Genomic DNA, 20,896 nt, shown 5'->3' with positions numbered 1-20,896 from the left:
ATTATGTTAAGACAAGGAAAAGGTGTTTTCCCTTACTTTAATTCTGCTATTTGTATTTTGTTCCTTCATTTCTGAGGCAAGAATTAAGCATAAGAAAAAAAGGTTCAATTTGGGCATGATTTTCTGAGTAGAAACTACAGCCCCAACTACTGGTTCCTAGTCCATCAAGTATCCATGTGTTATCATCCATCTGGCAAAACTCTAAAGTCCAGCTCTAGTTTTGCATTGTCCTGTGTGTTGAGGCCCCAGGACTCCTTGTTTGTTTGCTTCATTCCTGGGGGTTTAGGGGAACCAATTCCTCAACACCATTTCTTGGTCGACAAGATGTATTTGCTTTGCCTCAGCCGCTCTGATGGTTTTCTCTTTTCCAGAACAGCATGATTCCAACAGGCTTGGCTTGGGAGGACATGTTGTACCCTCTGTACCAGAAGTACAAGAATGCCATCACGTGGGGAGACCAGGATTTATTAAATATTATTTTTTATTTCAATCCAGGTAGGCTCCCTTGCAAGAATGCCATTTGTGTAGGAGTCCACCCACCTCTTCTCACAGAGCACATTCCAGTCTGGTCTACCATTGACTGAGCCTGAATTGTGTCTGGTGTTCCCCTATGAAGTGCGCTCTTTCATTCACCCCCTGCCCCCCAGGCTTCTGCCCGGGGGCGGCCCTCATGCTGCTGACACAAAAGGCCAAATGTTGAAACCTCCAACACTGGACTCCATTTTTGGAGAATATCTTTTAGATTTTGCCACACCATTCTTCTAAGAAGTGTGGTCAAAATTAGTGGCAGGGCACAGAACTGAATGACAACATTATAAACTAGACATGAGGCCCTCCATGGCTAAACAATTGCTAGATTGAAAGGAATGGATTCTTGGGATCCCTACAGCTAAGTATCTTGTTCATGGTTAAATGAGCCTAGAATAAGGGCCTAGATTCCCCAATTCATTTTTCTTTTCATGTGAGACAAAAGAAATCTTTCTTACGTGGTTGTATCACTGATTTGGTGGAGTTGGGGGAGGGAAGGAGATGAAAATTTCTGATCTGTGTTTTTTGTTGTTGACACCTAAAACAAATAAAATTTTTTTCTTTCCTCTTTCTTTTTCTTTCTTCTTATTTAGTATTGTTAAAATCAAAACCATATTTTCTCCTCAAGAAAGATTTTTTTTGGGGGAGAAAAAGCACTCGTTACCCAGACTATTCAGCTCATTTCTTTGCTTTACAAAATCCTAAAATAGAGACTATTTTATAGTCAGTCTATAAAGACTTCGGCCTGTGATAACCTGTCACCCTGGAAGCACCTACTAAGTAATTAGATTTTTTTTTAAACAAAACTCTGAGATAGAACCTAATCTCATATGTCTTCAGATCTAGAAGGAGCAAGTCCTAGAAAAGAAAAAAAAAAGCAGATTGAAACAGTTTCTGGGGGAAATCCCCAACTGCAAATTCATTAGATGAAGGGAATATCTTGGCTGTTCACTGGGGGCATGTTTTATTCCATTTCCCTCTGATAATAATAGGGACGTTATGGTCTCTACCTCCTCTTTTCTCCTCCTAAGCAGATTTTGTCTTTTTTTCTAGGTGGAGATGGATTGGTTAGGACTCTTGGCTGCATGTGAAAGACCCCCAGAGTTAGCCCAAGCACAAAGGATACTTTTTTTTTTTTTTAAGATTTTACTTATCTATTCATGAGACACAGAGAGAGAGAGAGAGAGGCTGAGACACAGGCAGAGGGAGATACAGGCTCCCCGTGGGGAGCCCGATGCAGGACTGGATCCCAGGACCCCAGGATCAAGGCCTGAGCCAAAAGCAGATGCTTAACCACTGAACCACCAGGTGTCCTCACAAGGGATACTTTTTTATTAGCAAACTGGTGTCTGCTAGAAACTGAGGCAGGAAGGCCAGCAGGCTCAGCCCATGACCTGAAGCAGGAAAGGGTAAATGATAAGGAGGCCAGGGTAGACTTGTTGTCTTCCACTGACATTGTTTCTTCTTCTCTTTGTGCCCCTCATTCTCTGCTCCTCAGGCCTCAAAGCCAAGTACCAAGGTTTCATAGTCCAGGTGCAGCCACATGGAGAGATTAACTCTATCCTCTTTCCAAATTCCCAGGGGGTGAAACCAGATGGTTCCAGCACGGGTCAGCTAGGCCAGGAGCATAAGGTGAAGAAAGAATGGCTGACATTTATTATTTACTAAGTGCCAGGTGCTGTTCTAAGCATTATCTTCTTTAATCCTTGCAACCACCCTGAGAATATAATCCCCTATAATTTTTATAGACAAAGGTACCAAGGAAAAGAGAGTTTGGTAATTTGCAGCACTGCTAATGAGTGACAGGGCAGGGGTACAAATGCAGGCCTCTCTGACTTCCACCCTCTGGGTTTTGGGGAGAGGGGAAATTTTAAGAGAGAGAATCCTAGAGAGCTGGTGCACATCCCAAGATGTAAATCTGTACTGAATTATTTGTCCTTTAAATATTGCCTTTTCCTCTCTGTTATGTGGCTAAAGCTATCTTGTATAAGCCCATCTGGACATATTCCCAAATAGGAATTCTAAAGATTCGCAGTTTCCTCCCCAGAAATCCTCTTAGCCTGTTGCAGATTATTTGAGGACGTGATCAGTGAGTAAAGAATACTTGAAGGCAGTTGTAAGCAGCTTTGCAATTAGACAGGAGCCCTTGTATTTAATTGGAGCTGAATACCAGCTGAGTTTGATGGCTTCTGTACTCCCCATCTTAAATCCATTGAGTCTTCAAATATTATCCAAGAGTTTTGAAGTTGTTGTAAACCCTGGTTCTGAGCAGTCCCAATAACCCAAGTTTTCTAGCTTTCGATTGGCAAGTTCTTAGGTTACTCCTTGATTGTTCTTTGTGTGACCTACATCTGATTGCCCTTTTTCATACTTTCTCCAGATACTTTATTAAACACAAAATCCTTGAACTGAAACCTATTCAATATCCTCCACATGATAAGCTTTTTATTTGTTTATATTGTGATCATTTTCTATAAGCCAGAAAACTATTTTGAAAAAAGATTGTTCACCTTTATCCCTAGAAAGGAGAGAGGGAGTGGAGGAGGAGGAGATTGGCTCTGACATGGGACTAATATGCTTGTTGTTATGGTCCTTTCGGTTACCATGGACGAAGAAGCAATAAACAAAAAACCTGAGCACATGTCTGGAATGGTATTATTATAGCCTCATGTAGTTAATAACACCACTTTTGAAAATGTGTTTAAAAGTCATTAGTTTAAGGGCACCTGAGTGGCTCAGTTGGTTAAGCATCTGCTTTCTGCTCAGGTCATGGTCTCAAGGTCCTGAGATTGAGCCCCTTATCATGCTTTCTGCTCAGTGGGGAGTTGGCCTCTCCCTCTCCATATGCTTCTCCCCCAATTCCTCTCTCTCTCTCTTTTTCTCACTCTCTCTCAAATAAATAAAATATTTTTCAAAGAAGTCATTAGTTTAAAAATATTTTACAACTCTTGCCATAATTAGATAGTCCATTTCTGTGGGTGTGTAATTGCAGGACTGGGTACTAGACAAGAGGAGAGAGCTGGAGCTCAGGAGGGACATGCAGGTTGCTCAGCCTACAGGACATTTCCTGGCAGGTGAGCCAAGGTAGCTTCTTCAAGGGGTGGAGGACGAGCTCACAATTCTACATATGAGTTCGAGTAGAGAGCAGAGTTCTGTAGGAAGGGTTGATTTGACCAGAGCCAGAAAAGCACCCTACACAGATTGCTTGGATTAATATGTTTATGTTCCAGGGAACAAAACTCAGGCCAGCTAGGGGACCAGGGGGTGGCCCTGGGAACACATGGGTCACATCGTGCTAGACCTCTTGGGAACTTGCTCTGGGAAACTGCTAAGGACCAGAGCTGATTTCTCCATCCCTCAGAGGCTCCATGGCCCCTGCCATCCTTGCTTCTCTCCACGCCTACCTGATTCCATTCTGTCTCTCAGCATTCTGTTTTACATGAGGCCCAGCTCTGAGCCAACACAACCTTACAAGCCCACAGCCAATGACGATGCATGTTCAGCAACAGCCCCCTTTGCTTCCTAATTCACATTCTTGAAGAGATAGAGAGATTTGCCTGGCCCTGTTTATGAAGTGATTCCAAACCCAGCTATAAATTAGTTCTCTTTGGATGGGAAGACTACCCATGATCTGGTCGTCAGGAGCCAGAAGAGCAAGGCCATGCAGCATCTTCCTCTCTCAGACAGGAACACCTATGTCTCTTCCTTCTTCAGGAACAATTTCCAAAAAGGTGGGCTTTGGGCAGGGAAGGAAATGAAACCAGCCAAGTATGGGTAACCAGGCAGGGCGTCCAGCCAGATAGCAACAGTAGGATTCTGCTTACAGAGAGAGAGAAGAGCTGAAACGCTCATGGAATACACATAGATTGTCATGGGTTATACAAAGAGTGTGATGGCAGGGAGTTGTGAGGGGTTTGGTGGGGCCACAGGGAGCAGGACACACAGTCACATGGGACAGCCTCTTTGGTGGCCCCCTTAGGGCCTCGTTCTCATCCTGCCAGGGTCACTAGAGCCCTATATTCTGAGTGTGTAACCACACTGGATCTTCACCCTACCCAAAGCTCCCAGCATCTGGCAGTGGTGAGTGTGTTGTGGGCTTCACAAGCCCAGCTACCTAGTGTTAGGATTGTTCCCAGAAACTGGTAACATCTTCTTGTTCAGGGAGCCTGGGAGTTTCATGAGCTCTGATAGCAAAGTCAAGAGTGAAGACTGTGGGATATTTGTGGGAAGGGGTTGTATCTACTTTTTGTCTCTAGTGTGCAAGGCTTAGTACCTAGAACAGAGTTGGTCTTCAGAAGTGTTGGTTGGTTGAATGAATGGATTTGAGAGGATAGAGTGACAGAGGGAAGTGAATGGAAGAGAAAGTCCACACCAGGGAAAGCGAGGAGAGGAAGGAGAGGGAGAAAGCAAGAGCAAGGAGGACACATGTGGTAGAGGAACGTGTAAGTTCCATTTACTCATTCATTCAGCAGATACTGTTTGACTATCTACTGTGTGCCAGCCACAGTGGTGGGCACTGGGGATAATGCAGCGGACAGAACGGACAAGTGCCTATTTTCATGAAACCCACCTTCCAAATAACAGCAACTAGTTGTTACAAATCATGGGTTATAATAAATGCTATAAAGGGAATAAATGGGGGCACCTGGGTGGCTCAGTCAGTTAAGTGTCTGCCTTTGGCTCAGGTCATGATCTCAGGTTCTGGGGATGGAGCCCCACCTTGGGCTTCCCACTCAGCAGGAAGCCTGCTTCTCCCACTCCCTCTGCCCTTCCCCTCACTGCTTGTGCTCACTCGTTCTCACATGCTGTCTCTTTATTTCTCAGATAAATAAAATCTCTTTTTTTAAAAAAAAAGGAATAAGGCATCGAGAGAGATTATCAAGGCTGGAGGGAGAGAATTGCTTCCTTAGATTGTGTTATCAGGGTAGTCTTCCTGGAAGAAGTAATTGTCCTTTTGTGGGACAAGGTGCATTCCGGAAGAAGGAAGAAGAGGTTGCTGGGAAACCTCAGGTCCAGAATGACACATTAGAGAAACAGAACTAACAAACAAAAATTAATGATGCGTCCAACAGCCTCCATTCTGTTGGTAGTGTATCAAGCGAGTAGCAAGCCTGTCTCACCAGGAAGTGAAAACAATCAGGCATGAGCTGCTCCATGATCTTAGAGAACCCGAGAGTATGAAATAATCAAAACGTAAGGAGCAATCAATTCACATGGTACTTTGGAAATAGTTAGGAGACTCTGGAAATAAATGTAGACTCCTGAAGCAATCGCTAAGGGATTTCAGAGCCTGAGATAATCAGTTAATGAGCTTCTTTATCTATGTAAAATGGAGAGGAAAATAGCAAAGACTCAGGATTTGAAGAGGGGTTAGCCTGAAAAAATATTTTAAAATAAATTGCAGTAGTTGGAGGCCTGGGGATTTGGAATTTTAAAACCACTCACCGTATTATTTCCTGAGCAGTGGAAAGTACCCTGAACATTTCCCCATGCTGTCATTTTTCACCATCAGATTTTGACAGCCCTGATAATCTTGCTTAAAATAGATCCATTTCAGAATGGTTATTGATCAGGTGCCAAAATAGCCATCATTAGTCCACTCTGCATGTTCATCAGCGGACCTCCATAGATGTCCCCTCTTTAGTCCGCCCCATGATGCTAGTGTGACCCCTCTTCTCCTTCCCCTGATTAACCAAATGGAAATTTCAAAATGTAACCCATGTAGAATTTATCTGTGAATAAAAAGACACAACTGTTATTTTTAACTGCCCACTCTTGATTTCCCTTTCTTTGGGTAACAGGGTTCCAGTTTTCTCAGGGGAATTTTTCTCTTCCTCCCCACTTTTAGTCCTCCCCCCCCCACCTGCTTTTGCATGCAGTCCTAGAGCCCCGTGGGCTCCTAACTCCCACTCACCCAGTCAGACCATATCCTCAGAACCTGAGTGTGGGGGGATCCAGGAGCAGAAAGTAGCCAAGGGTGCAGCATCAGCAGCAGCGCTGAAAAGCTGACATTAATTAGTGCCCACCCCTCAGAATCCAGGAGCTGTCCCACTTCCTGACCCAGTTCAACTCTACCCCCAATTTTTTGAGCTACTCTCTCTCTTTCCAAAGGAAATTTTTTTCCTTCTTTTTTTTCTCCTTCCAAGCTAGAATCCAAGTTAATAACCTGCAATCCAACATAGATTTATCTTTCTTGAATATTTTAGATCAAAGCAATCTATTTATACGACAACTTTGCTACCATTATCTTACCCCTTTGAAGAGACTGAATTTATCCCAGCAAAATTGAATAGCTTATCTTTTGTAAAGCACACTCTGATTTCCAAACTCTTCACCATGATCCGGCCATTCTCTCCTCCTTGAATCCTCTTCCAGGCCTCCATTTTTGACTGTCAAAATCCCATCCTTAGTCTGTAAGTCTGAGTTTAAATGAAACTTTACTGAAATATCCTCCTTTCTATGAACCCTGATTTAAAAAAAAAAAAAAAAAAACATGTTCATCTTGACTATACTGTATACTGTCTCCCTTACAAGAGTATGAATTCCCCAAGGGCAGCAGCCAAACCTTATCATCCAGTGACACCAATGTCTTGCATTGTGTGAATGAATACTTCTTGCAATTACATGCTCAATGTATTTTGCGTTTCTTCCTCTGAAAAATTCTGAAGGGGATTGTAAAGATGTGAATTGAATTCCATCTGGAATCCAGTTTCATATTTGAGATTCAACAGCTGGGTTTTAGCTGGTCTTCAGGAAATCGATAAACCCTGAAACTTATGAGCAAATGTTCTTAGATACACCCACTTGTACCTTTTCAATGATAAGGTCTAAAGCTTTCATTAGATTCTGAGAAAGATCTGTGATCCATAAAAGGTTAAGAATAACTGGCCACCTGCATATCTAGAAACAACTGTGGTAAAACATTTATTACCAATGTACTAGGTGTCAAGAACTATGCTAGGCTCATATTTACCTTTACTTTGTTTTATTCTTCCAGTGACTTAATGCAATAGTTCTTATAACAGTAACTGGTAATTATTACAACTTACAGTTATCATATGCTTTCTATATGTCATGTACTGTTCCAAATAGTTGTATTTATAAAAAAAAAAAAAAAAAAAAAAAAAACAAATAGTTGTATTTATAAGCTCACTTAATACTCCCCAGAATCCTACCGGACAAGATATTTACAGCCCTCTGCCCCTTACAGATGGTGAAACTCAGGCTCAGAAAAATTATGCAATTTGGCTGAGTTCATGCAAGTAGTGACAGTCCTGTATACAAACCTGGTGAGTTGACTCCAGAGCTTGCTCCCTTAGCCATTTCACTATTAGCATAATAAACCTGGAGTTCAACCCCAGATGATGTAGCTTCCTTTTACTGCTTCTAAATTAAGGTCCAGATAACCCACCAAGCGTATACTGCAATGAGGCAGTAGAAACAAACTTTGAAAATACATTCGTCTGATTTCAAAGCCTTTCTATCTCACCTTCTGTCTTAGAGTACCCTCACTGGGCATGGAGGCTGCAAAGAAAAGAAAAGGTTTCCTTTGTAATGGGGTGCTAGACAACCTGGGAAGAGGCAAAACCACTCCCCCTCCATCACTGATCTCAAATGCCACAAAGGCAGGAAGCAGACTTTCCTCTGTCCACTGTGTACATAGCAGGCACTCAATAAATATTTGTTGATTCAATCAGTGTAGTTACAAAAACAGAGATGGATTCTAGGGCAATTCACTCAGCAGGGAACATTAGCAGGTGCTTAAGCAGGGATTACAATTGCAAATACCCAGACAGATATCATAAATGAGCAATGTGATTCACCGAGTTTCAAAAGGCCACAATTTGTCTGAGGTCAGACACAGTTTAAAAGCACACAAGCACTTTTAGATATTTTCACTCACAGAGTCCTCATGCCTATACAGTGCAGAAAAGTCACACAACTAGAAGAGGAGTTTAAATCTAGATAATGTGACTTCAGGATGAGCACTACTCTCCCCCAGCTGTGGATTATATGTGGGCAAGTGTGGAAGTGAATGCAAGTGAGGGCAGCATCATGGTTGAGAGGGGTTCTCCCAAGAAAAGGAAAATCTCACAAGGTGTTTGTGATTAGGAATTGGGGGGTGACTCGGTGTCACCATGGCCCATAAAGACTGAGTGATAGAATTATTATATATATTATTTATTATTATGTATATTATATATATTACATATATATTATATATGTGTGATGAACCCTTCATTGTTTGCTTTCCATCTCGAAGTCTCTGGAAGTAGTCTCTAAGCAGTGGTCCTTTCCATGAGAAGGGATGGCCATCAGCCCAACCAATGAGCACATCGTTATATTTTTCTGATCGTTATATATTTTCTGACAGCAGTAATTGATTTGGCCTTTCCCATGAACAATGACACACACTCGCCAAGAGCTTTGATCCATACTGCTCTTGCCCTGGCTTTTAAACACACCAAGCTGAGGAGCCAGGAAGCTCATAAGGGTCATGAATTTATTGCTAATTTTATAATCCTAGCCACCAAGAGGAAATTTTCTGAGTCCAACAGGATTAAAGCCAAGTTTCTCAACCTTGGCACTACTACTCTTGTGGGGGTTGTCCTGTTCACTGTGGAATGTTTAGAGTATCTCTGGTCTCACCCACTATGACCAGTGGTGGTCTCCTCCATGTATAACAACCGTGACCTCCCTCTAAACATTGCCAAATGGCTCCAGGGGAGGGCCCTGGCAAAAAACCACCAGATTAACACTACACATACAAGTACACCAATGTGCACGTGCTCACCCACAATGTATACAGTCACCTTGGCACAGGAACTTTTTTTTTCTTTGATCTTTTGGGGGAAGTTCTCCCCTTTACTGTTGTCATTTTTTGTTTTTTCCTTCATTTTGATTTTGTTGGTTGGTTGGTTTTTTAATACAAAGAGGAAGCTCTGCTTCTACCTTGATTCCAATTTTCCAGGTCTGTCTGTTTCATATAAACCTTTCCAAAGAGTGAATTGTATGTGCCTACACTGTTGACCACCACTGTGCGCTTGACATTTGGCTGAGCGTGTCACGTGTGCTTTATAAACATAATCATCACGCTAGGAGGGAGTTCCTGTCCTACCCATTTTACAGATGAGGAAAGCGAAGTACAGGGAGGCTGAATTACTGGACCTAAGCTGCACTGTCTTTGAATGAGGGAGCTGGATTTGGACCCAGGCTGTCTGCTGACCTTTGTTGCCTTCTTGTCCCTGATCCGTTGTCTTCCTTCTTTGGGTGAAACCTACAACATCCCTCGTATGTGCCCCTTCAATTCCTGATCTCAAAATATGGACAAAATGTGGTAAAGCTTGGGCTGTGAGTTCCCATCACACTCGCGTGTGGTATGCGGGTTATAGAAACATTGGTTTAACCACCAGGCACACAGAGGAGAGTAGGCACTGACTGTGGACATGTCTCTCTCTTGTCACCGCCAGAATATCTCTATGTGTTCCCCTGCCAGTGGAACTACCGTCCCGATCACTGCATGTACGGAAGCAACTGCAAAGAGGCTGAGCGGGAAGGTGTGTCTGTCCTGCACGGAAACCGAGGCGTCTACCATGACGATAAGCAGCCAACTTTCAAAGCGCTCTATGAAGCAATACGGGATGTAAGTGTGTTCCTGCCCCCAGTCAGCAGACACATGCTTATTCGACATGAAGCAGGACAGGCGCTTTGGTCACCAGTACCTTGGAAGGTCAAAGAATTCCCCAGAAGCATTGAGTTCTGCCCCTTTGCCCAATCTCAGTCACTGCTTCACTCTACCCACTGGCTCCCTCATCCCATATCCATTCTGAATCTTTACCAGCAAGCCACTCATTTTCTCTTGGTTCTTAAATAAGTTCACTTAAGAGGGAATTAAATACCAGAAAGAAACCCTGTGCCACTTGCCGTAACAGAGGGGAACGTGTTAGGGTAAAGGATGTAAGAACAAAATGATTTTGATTCTGAGTCCAGCCGAGTGTGTTGCCCAGTTGCCAGCATCCTGTTGAACAGTCAGCTGTGGCGGTGGTTGATGAGGATCACGGGACAAACTGAAAGTACAAATCGAGTCTTTATTTACAAACTGCAGAGGTGCAAGCCAGAGGAAAAAGAGGTCCCAACCACCCTGCCCCCCCCCCCCCATATTGTGTTTGTACCCAGCAGAGAGTACTATACTAACTGGTCCAGAAGATGCAGCCTAGAAGCAGAGATCATCTCAAGGTTCCTGCATCCTTATGGACCTGTAGGCAGGGGGAGGAGGAAGAAGAAGGGAAGGAGGGAGGAGTGGAAAGAGACCTCCTCCTTCCCTGGAGGCCTCCAAATGGAGGTGTCTGGGATAGGAATGCAGATATGCATCTGCGTGTGGCCTGCCCAGGGCAGGGGCCTGAGTTCTTGACCACAACCCCTTCAAATAAACTACAGGCATTGCCTGCACCGAGTCTGGTGTCAGGAGGGCAGCTCCTCCCACCTTCCACAGGCCTGCCAGTAGCCCTGTCCTTCCCCAGGGTTGAGTCTGAAAGGCCACATGGAGGAGCTGGACTTCTCACAGCCTCAGGTCCTCTCTTACAACCTTGGAGAGATTGGTTAGCAAGTGTTGAGACATTAAAGATGCCCAGGAACTATCTTCTTGCAGTAAATGGGAAGGTTGAAAGAATCTTACTTTGGGGCTCACTACCTAAAATGCCAAATGTTGCCTGCTTTAACCTTTTTTTTTTTCTAAAGATTTTATTTATTCATGAGAGACACAGAGAGAGGAAGAGACCTAGACAGAGAGAAAAGCAGGCTCCCTGCGGGGGAGCCTGATGCGGGACTCTATCCCAGGACCCGGGATCACGCCCTGAGCCAAAGGCAGATGCTTAACCACTGAGCCACCCAGGTGCCCCTGCTTTTGCCTTTCACCCACACTTGGGGAAACACTGCTTTCCACATTGCTTTTTACCTTGAGATGGCTAGGGAAAACCAGCAATAGAGATTCGGCGATGTCCCTTTTGAAACGGTCATTGCAAGACATAGATAGAGTAGGGGTCAGCAAACTTGGGCCAGACCTTCCTTGCTGCCTGTGTTTGTAAGATGTGTGGGCTCTGAACAGTTTTGTAAATCACTGGGGGAAAAGGAAGACTATTTCACGACACGAGAAAATTATATACAATACAAATTTCAGCGTTCATAAATAAAGTGGTATCGGGACGCAGTGACAACCCATTCATTTCTGTGTTTGTCTGTGGCTGCTATCAAGCCACAATGCCAGAGATGTGCATTTATAACAAACTGTGTGACCCACAAAGTCTAAAATATTTACTGTCTAGCCCTTTATCGAAAAGATTTGCTGACCCCAGACATAAAGTATGTAGACTTAGAGGAGTTTTTCTTAAGAATCAAGGAGCCCTCGTGGTCTTACAAATGGGCTTTGGTGGGAGCAGATCCCGAGACACAGGAACACATTTTTGCATGTGTGAGAATTGTGCATCTTGCTAAAGAAAGTCTTTGGAATTCCCAGAATTTTCTCTGCAGGGAATGAGTTTAGCCGCATGTAAGCTAACACCAGCTTTCTTCTCCTGCATCTCCTGTTGTTGGTTTTCAAAGACCAGGTGATTTAATTACACAGAAAATTTGTCCTGCACTTAGTGATATCATCACTTTAGATATTCAAACACTGACCCCAGGGGCTGAGCCACTGAGGAGTACAAACACAAGTTAAATGAGTTTGCAGCAGTACATCAGAGCCGCTCTTGGGTTTCCTTTGTGATCTGTCAGCCCTAGTTTGGAATTGAGCAACTGTGATTCTTGAGTTACCATGTGTCTTGTTTGCTTTCTGGAGGAGCAGAAAGAAAGCCAAATAACTGGGCCGTAAATGATCCTGCCAAACATACTCAGCGATCACCCTCACGTGAGCTTAAAAGGACATTTGTACCAAGCATTTCAATCAAGAATATTACTAACCCCGTCCTGAAACAGGAACAAACACAGGCTCGCTCTTGGAAGACATGTGTCCCTTCTCTCTACAGGACTGCGCACTGCGTGTGGGGTCAGGGCTTGGCTCCGGGATTGACAGACCCCTCAATGCCAACATCCAATTTTTGTCCCTTTCCAGGGATTCATCATTCCTGGGCTTCAGTTTCCTCATCTGTGAAATGGAGATAATAATATTATCTACCTCATAAAATTGTTGTGAGGATTCCACAAAATGATGGGTTTAGGTTTTATTTACTTACTTACTTACTTACTTATTTAATTATTTATTTATTTATGTGTGAAAAAGAGCATGCCAGCTGGGGAGGAACAGAGGAGGAGGGAGGTGGAGGGGAAAGAATCTTCGGGAGACTCCACACTAAGCCAGCCCCAAGGTCTCATGACCTTGAGAGCATTGAGATCACGACCCTGAGATCATGACCTGAATGGAAATCAAGAGTCAGACACTCAACCAACTTCATGACCCAGCACCCCAAAATGATGTTTTTCTTAAACTTGGAGCACAGTGCCTACATAGGGTTGTGCTTAATAGTTAGAAGTTGTTTTGATGCTGGTAGTTTCACACTTACGTCCTTCCCTACCTTGCTCACATGGTCTCACTCCGTCTTGCTCTTCCTCTCTGACTATAAATACAACTTCTCTCACACACACTGTATTTCTTTCTCCCTTCATCTCTCTCTAAAAGTATTCTTCCCATCTGTCCCCATTGTCCCTCCATCTATCCCTCCATCTCTTCCCTCCTCTGTCTTTCACTTGTACGCACAAACCCTAAGCCTGTGTGTTTGTGTTTGTGCGAAGGAGAAGTGAGTCTTCTCCCTTTGGGACCGAAGGAAGTCATCTATCAAGTAGACATTCTGTCAGTAATTCTTGCAACCATCATCTATGACGAGCCTATTTTATGCAGGTACAAGTCTAGGTTCTAGGAATTGAGAAGTTAACAAGGCCAACAAAGCCTGGTCTTCATGAAGCATATACTGTGGGTGGAGGAAGCCAGGCAATACTCGTATAGACAAAGAAAGAAAGAAAAATTGTACCAGGCAGTGAAAGGTGTTAAAAGGGAACCAGAGCAGGGTGATAGGCTTCCCCTGTCACAGACAGGGAAGAGTGTTCGTGAGCTGGGGGCCTCCTCAAGCCTGATATGTGATTGGTAGAGGCAGCCATGGTGCAGTCTGGGGGAGGTCCTGCTAAGAAGAAGAAGGAATAACCCAGGGAAAGTCCCAGAGGCAGGGATGAGTTTGGTGTGCCCAAAGAGCAGGGAAGAGGCCAGGGTGACCAAAAGTACAGAGAAAGACACCAAGGAGAGTTCCAGATCACATGGAACCTTGAGGACAAAAGGGGAGTTAGGAATCTTATTTTAATTGCAGTGGGAAACACCTGCAGGAAAATAATACATTCTGATTTATGCTTTAAAAATATCACCCTGGTCACTCAGTGCAAGGAGGCAAGAGTGAGCACACAAGGGCTATTTATGAAGAGTCACTACAGCCTTCCAGGTGAGAGCTGGGGCTGGCATGCACTGCGGGCAGAGGGAAGGTAGGCAGTGGTGGCCACATGCAGACATTGTTGTAAAGACAAATTTTACAGTGCTTATTGATAGACTGGATGAAGGATATGGGGGAAAGAATGAACCAAGGATGACTCCCAGGTTTTGACCTATTCATTTCCTGTCACTAGGGAGAGTGTGATGATAAAGAAGGTGATCAGTGGTCTAAACTTGTGCTGAGAAAGAAAACAGTTGTCCCAAACATGGCCCTTCTTGTGTTACATAATGCATAATCTCCTTCTGGGAAGAAATTCACATTTCTGATAAACACGCTTAAGCAATATTTCTGATGAACTTTAAAGGGATTAAAACTTGTTCTAGGAAACCAGACACCCACCCACTCTGTTGCCAGGCAAGCGTATACTGACCTTTCACCCTTCTTTTCTTCCTTTTTTTCCTAGTCTTTTTGTATAAAATTTCCTCGCCAACAATGAATCTTTGACTTGACCTACTAGAGGCCTTTTCCATTTCAACCGGATTGTAATAAAAATTTGAACATGCTCATAACCAAGTGGTCTGAAAGATTTATTTTGGAAAAATTCTGCTTATAAAGACTTTCCTTGGGAAAACAAGAGAAAAATCACATCATGTCAAATCAAAAGCCCAGTATTAAGTGGGCAGAAACCACCAACCAATATTTGGTACCTGAATTATTAAAAATGAAGTTCAGTAATGATAAATTTTACTAGTATCACCTAAACTCTTAACTTCATGAGATTACTATAGACGTAACCTAAAGTTTCTTCACTAAGATTCCAACAAATGGGCCCCTGGGTGGTTCAGTCGGTTAAGTGTCGGACTCTTGGTTTTGGCTCAGGTCGTGATCTCAGGGTCATGAATGGAGTCACACATCTGGCTCCCTGCTCAGAGGAGAGTCCCCTCTCCCCTTGAGATTCTCTCTCTCTTCCTTTGTCCCTCCTCACCTTGTGCTCTCTGTCTCTAAAATAAATCTTAAATAAGTTGTGACAAATGCAAAAAATATGAAGAATTCAATGTTATCTCGCAGTAGATTTCAAGTCTCTACTTGCCCCTTGCTTCTCCTCAGCAAGAGCATAAAATAGAGAATATCCTGTCCTTGAAGATATATTTTGGTCATAGATTTTAAGAGCTTTAAGGACCCAAGTAAATCTTTTTTTTTTTTTTGAAGTAAAGAAACTGAGGAAAATAAGTAATTGCCCAGGGTTGCACAGGGTTGAATCAGGTTTTGAATCTCCATCAAATGCCCAAGAACATCCAAACCTATGCTTGCATGTTTAATTCCCTGTCTCATTTTTTACTAAATGTAGTTTGTATTTAAAATGGCATTTCAGTCACTAAACATTTTGTTTCATTTTTTTAATCCTTTTTCAGTTTCCCTTTCAAGACAATCTCTTTCAATCCATGTATTACCCTCTCCAGCTGAAGTTTTTGGAGACTGTGCACACTTTATGTGGACGAATCCCACAAGTGTTTTTGAAGCAAATCGAGAAAACAATGAAAAGGGCTTATGAGAAACACGTCATCATCCATGTGGGCCCCAACCAGATGCACTGAATATTTTTCATATTGTCGCAAGTGGATTAGGCCTCTCGAGAATAAGGAAATGTTCATCTTTAAGCTGCCTGGATCTCTTTTGTGTGAATATTTAATGGTGCTCTCTGACAGTTGAGTTTAAAAGGCCTCGTTACATGTTGCTAAATTAGTTGCCCTTAAAAGGAAATATGCTTTAATTTTTTAAAAAATGCTATTTATCTCTGTTTTTTTGTTTTAAATTGTATTATTATTCACTTAACATTGTTCAAGCAGGTGGAGCTAGCTGTGAAAAGGAACTTTTGTGAGCCTTCCAATTCCTGTTAAATATCTGAGACAACGTCAGTGACATCTCATGTGGTGTATTAATCTAATATTCTTGAGACTCTCTCTATGCAATTGACTCCCCCATACCCCTCTTATAAAAGTAATACATGCTTGTTGTAGAACAGAAAAATGTTAAAAACCTGTAGGGAATACAGGTGGACCAAAATCAAAATTAGATTAAGCATGACCCTCCCAACCAGTGAAAAGATCGTTATGTTAATGGGTAGTTTCTTCTAGCCTTTTCTCCTTACTGCTTTATTTATTTGCTGTCTGTCTTTCCCATTGTGACACATATCTGAAACAGGTCATTGAACCATTTGAGTAAAAGCTGGCCCCTCAGTAAAAGCTGAGATTTTTCTGTAGAGACAAAAATTTAGAGAAAATGATTATGGTTACAGGGCTTTATTTAAAACACGTGTGGCAGAGGTATTCAGATTTCAGCTGATTGGGCAGTGTTAAAGGATGAAGCAGATCTGGGAGTGTTTTTAAAGAAAAACTGTTTAGATGTGTGGATGATTAAATTATAAGAAATATTTATGCAACCATACCTTCTGGAAGGAAATTCAATAGTTGTGTTAGACCCAAGGGGTCAATTTAGCAAAGATGTGATTTTGTGTTTACACACAGACAAGACTATTTTCTCTCTTAACTTACTTAGTAGGTGTGACCTTCTCTCTTCTTTAAACTCTTGATCAATAGGTGGAAATTAAAGGCCAACTCCAAACTTATGTGTACAGAATAGATGGTTCAGCTGATTCTATTGACAAGAAAATTCACTTCCTACCAGCCTTAGGAAGGTCTCTTTAAATTTTTTTCCTTCTCTAGGGTTACCTAACTGTTAGCCAAGGAACCAGGCAGGTTTTATCACCTAGCTACAGTAGAGGAAATTCTATATTCCCCCAAGGGATCTGACTTAATCCCTAGTTGCTCCTGTAGCTGATATCAGGGTAAAGCATTTTGCATAATGCTTTATCGCAAAAACTTGTGCAGAAATAATCTTTGATGTTAGCAAGAGCCTAATGAACTTAGTAGGGGCCTGTATCATCTCTGTTGAGCAAATAAGGAAATTGTAACACAAAGAAACAAGCACACCCAATGCAATTGCTGTTCTGTAAGACATAGAGATATGTATAAGATGCATCCTGTTTTACAGAGAATTTTTTGAAAATAAAAATATTAAATCTTCTCATCATATATAGACAATTATGTAAAAAGTATAAAATGAAAAATAATATTTTGTTAATGCAGATGTGGTGTTCTAAATAGTGGAACCCAGTAGGATATCATAGGTACTATATTCACAGAAAAAGTCTTACCCGCCAAAAATATATGAAGATCTCTGTGCTCCAAAGAAATATATAGATATCAATTAATATGAGTATACAGCACCATTATGGTAGTAACAAATTCTAAAATGTTAGAGGAATAGCCTGTACTTTCCTTTTGGTCAGTTGGGCGGTCTGTGATTTGTTATTTCTGTTAAGGAAATTACCATTATGATGTGGAACTCTTCACTGTTATATTTTATGTTTCCTCAATTCACCATTAAAGGTGATGTCATTCGTTATTTTATATCTAAAGGCCATGGGGCAATTTTTGGATTGTCTTTTGGATGGGAGGAAAACACATCCTACATACCCACAAATGGAATTTTAGTGAAAGAGCCAGAATGTAAACATGATTCCCTGACTTCCATTTCAGTCTTTCAACTTGTTCAGCATGGCCAGTAAACCCTTACAAATGTCACTCAGATTTGTTAGTGACTTACGGACCTAAAGAAGTTCCTTTCATCCTTTGGTGAGTCCCACAAAAAAATCTGCTGTAAAGACTACAAATACAGGAACGCCTTTTCTTTTATGAGAGTCTGGTTTACCCACAACTCTTTAACTATTGGTTCTGGTCTAAATACACAGAACTGGATTCCAGCAAAGGGCTATGATAGAATTCTAGAACATTCTAGAATGATGCAGTATGAAAACGTGAAACCTTAGAATTTGGTGTGGTTTTTTTCCCTTGGAATTTCTTCATGATATCCTGAAATTCTAGTTGAGTTTGTGGAGAATTTGGAGAAAATTTGCTCTTCCAATCCCTGCTGCCTAAAAGTGCTAATTATTTTCTATTTAGAATGTTACCATGAGGCAATATTTTCTTTGCCTTTGGTAATTTCCAGACAAATATTACATTAGCGCCTTTGAAATCTGGGAACTGTAGATTTTAATTCAGTGGACTCCTAAATCATGCAGTCTGTGGTCTGAAGTTTGCCAAAGGTTGTGCTGCTCCATATGGCACATTGAATCTCTATGAGAAGAGCATGAGACTGGTTCATCTCCTCTTCTTGTTTCCTTCAGAATTCCGGTCAATGAATACAACTACAGAGTTCACTGGAGAATGAAAGAACACTTTCCAGTAGTAAAATATAACTATTTTTGTATGTATTGAGATTGAAACTTTCTGTAGTAGGATGACTAGAAATAAAATATTTTTCCTCTGAATTTTTTTCCAATACAAATCTCAGAAATTGTGACTTAGATTGAAAATTTCAACATTAAAAAAAAAATTAACTGCCTAGAAAATCTGTTTTAATTTTCCTTCAACTTCCTGAATGTCAGTTTAGCATTTAAGGGCGTAACACTCCAGCTATGCTATTTATTTGAAATCTCTATGACAGACTGAGTGCTTCCATTGCAAATTGTTGTGACTCTGATGGATTTACTATTTGAATGGATATTTATATGGACTCGCCAAAGTTTGAGAGTATTTATCTTATTACACTTATGGTATTCATAAAACAAGCAAGCCATATAAGACCTTACTTATTGACAGTCACAAAATAGTGCTCCAGTAATAATAATCATTCCAACCCACCAAGAAGAAAGGACAACATTCATACCAATTTAAGTTTGAGTATAAATATTGCCTGATATTTATACAAAAAAAAAAAGATGGATGCCTGTGTTGGATGAGCCAACATGAACGTGACTTCATGATGGAAAAATGTTGGGTGCCATGGAGGTACAAATTGTTATATCCTCATTGAATAGTATGGTAAGCAAGCTTCCTTAGGTTTTTCTGTTTCTTGGATCTACCCTTTCATCTTCCTTTTTTTTTTTTTTTTTTTCATTTTTACCTTTCCCTTCCTGTCTTTGATGTAAGCTACTGAGTAGTACCAAGAGACTTGGTGTTATTGACGGAGTGACAGAACTTGGAGACCCTTGTGTAGACAGAAGGAAGTTCTAATCCTTAGATGGAATCTATAAGAACTTTTCAAAAATTTTTAAAAATCACACAACACGTACAAAGGCATAGACACGCACCCACATGCCTTTTAAAGAAAGAGCCTCGTGAATCTGTCATGCTCTGTGAATTGAAGAATTATAGATAGCGACAGCTTAGTTCAACTCATTTCACAGTGGCTGTGCTGGTGTTTGAAGCTGATGAGATTTCTCTGCCAAACAGAGAAAGTTATCCTAGTTTCTGTTCTTCACAGGTCAAAACTGGAAATACTCTCTTGAGTCCTCAAAATAAAACACTTATGTGTGTGTGTGTCACCATCTGCATCAACATGTAAGAATCAGGTGTAGTTTCTGCATCATTAATTTTACACATTTGTATTGTCACTGAAAAGTGCACTCATTGATTATAGCTCCCAAGGAGACCCTGCATGGATTTTTTGTTTTATGTTGGAAGACTTATTTTTTAGTAATTTTTTGGGGGGGAAGAAATGAGCTTTTTTTTTTAAAAGAAAAAAAAAGCAATACTCAAAGGAAAATGAATTGTTATAGCAAACTAAAAGAAACGGAAATATTATGATTTAATTACTTGTCTTTTTGAATGCCATCTCCTGTTTTACCTTTTTTTTTTTTAATTAAAAGCTTTAAAAAAAGATATGTCTTTCGGTGTTATTTTGGAAGTGTGTTTCTTTTCTTTCACAAGATTTCAAGTTTAAAGTTTTATAATACTGAATAGTAATATTTAAGTCCTTGCTTTTAAGAACTGGTAAAGAAATATTTGGTTTAGTGATGTTTTGTGTTTGAGATACAATGAGGAGAATTTGGAGGACGTGAAATCGGTTATCCCCATTCCTACATTTTATTTGGCAAAATTGAACTTGACTTGCTAAGCTAATAACACAAATCAAAAATGACTGAATTGCACAAAGAGTTTTTGAGTCTATATAAAGGTTTTTCCCCCAATCCATAGTCTCTTTTTCAGATCAGCACAAGGTACTCCATGCATCTACTGAGTTCCCATCTTATATTTTCAAACATTTTAAAATGCTAAGATACCTGGATATGGTTTTCTGGAATAACTGGGAACCCACATCCAATTATTATGTGACATATAAGCTTTAGGAACTACATGTAGACAACACTGAATCTAAGTCCTAGCCCCACCATTCTCAACCCTTACTGGCCTTTCTGCTTCAGACTTCCCATCTACTACAACAGGGCCAGGGATGACTCTCCTCCCAGACTGTGGTAAAGAATAAACATAGAAACAGGGAATTTCAGGTATGCCTGGGTGGCTCAGTGATTGAGTGTCTGCCTTTGGCTCAGGGCGTGATCACGGGGTCCTGGGGTCGAGTCCTGCATCAGGCTCCCCACAGGGAGTGTGCTTCTCCTTCTGCCTATGTCTCTGCCTCTCTCCCTGTGTCTCTCATGAATGAATAAATAAAATCTCTCTAAAAAAAAAAAGAAGAAGAAACATGGAATTTCAAAATTTTAAAAATTCCTGTCTGTGGTCCTCTAAACTCCTCTAAGTAAATGGCTAACTGATTTTAAGGAGTATCGATTGCAGGAGTATCAGATTGAAGGAGTGGCAACCAATTTGTCTGCCCTGGTGTCAGAGGCGTACTTACCAGAGCATCCACATGCTGAAGTTCTGCTCGCCTCGTCTCTTTCCAGGAGCATAGGGGAACATGTTTGAAACTCACTGGCTTCTATAGTTTTACCTTTCCCAAAGCCATCCTATTTCGGTTGGGTACATTATCGACTCCTTATGCTG

General features: G+C 41.4%; 1 protein-coding gene and 1 long non-coding RNA gene across 2 annotated transcripts in view; one reads left to right on the top strand and one right to left on the bottom strand.

The window, feature by feature from the left end:
- Positions 1-18,892, top strand: part of GXYLT2 (glucoside xylosyltransferase 2) — an 89,594-nt gene extending 70,702 nt beyond the window's left edge. The window contains exons 5-7 of the mRNA XM_038565846.1: positions 372-495; positions 9,999-10,171; positions 15,407-18,892. Coding sequence (XP_038421774.1) covers positions 372-495; positions 9,999-10,171; positions 15,407-15,589 — 480 coding nt within the window. The 3' untranslated portion in view covers positions 15,590-18,892. The remainder of the gene's footprint in view (positions 1-371; positions 496-9,998; positions 10,172-15,406) is intronic.
- LOC111091270 lies at positions 5,340-8,045 on the bottom strand. Its single transcript, XR_005374725.1, has 4 exons — positions 7,815-8,045; positions 7,094-7,190; positions 6,443-6,994; positions 5,340-6,260 (listed from the first exon to the last, which is right to left on the bottom strand). It is a non-coding gene; the product is annotated as an uncharacterized LOC111091270 (long non-coding RNA).
- Positions 18,893-20,896: the final 2,004 nt, after the last annotated feature.

This window comes from Canis lupus, chromosome 20 (genome assembly GCF_011100685.1).
Source record: "Canis lupus familiaris isolate Mischka breed German Shepherd chromosome 20, alternate assembly UU_Cfam_GSD_1.0, whole genome shotgun sequence".
Taxonomy (NCBI): domain Eukaryota; kingdom Metazoa; phylum Chordata; class Mammalia; order Carnivora; family Canidae; genus Canis; species Canis lupus.
This window is presented reverse-complemented; position numbering and strand designations above follow the sequence as displayed.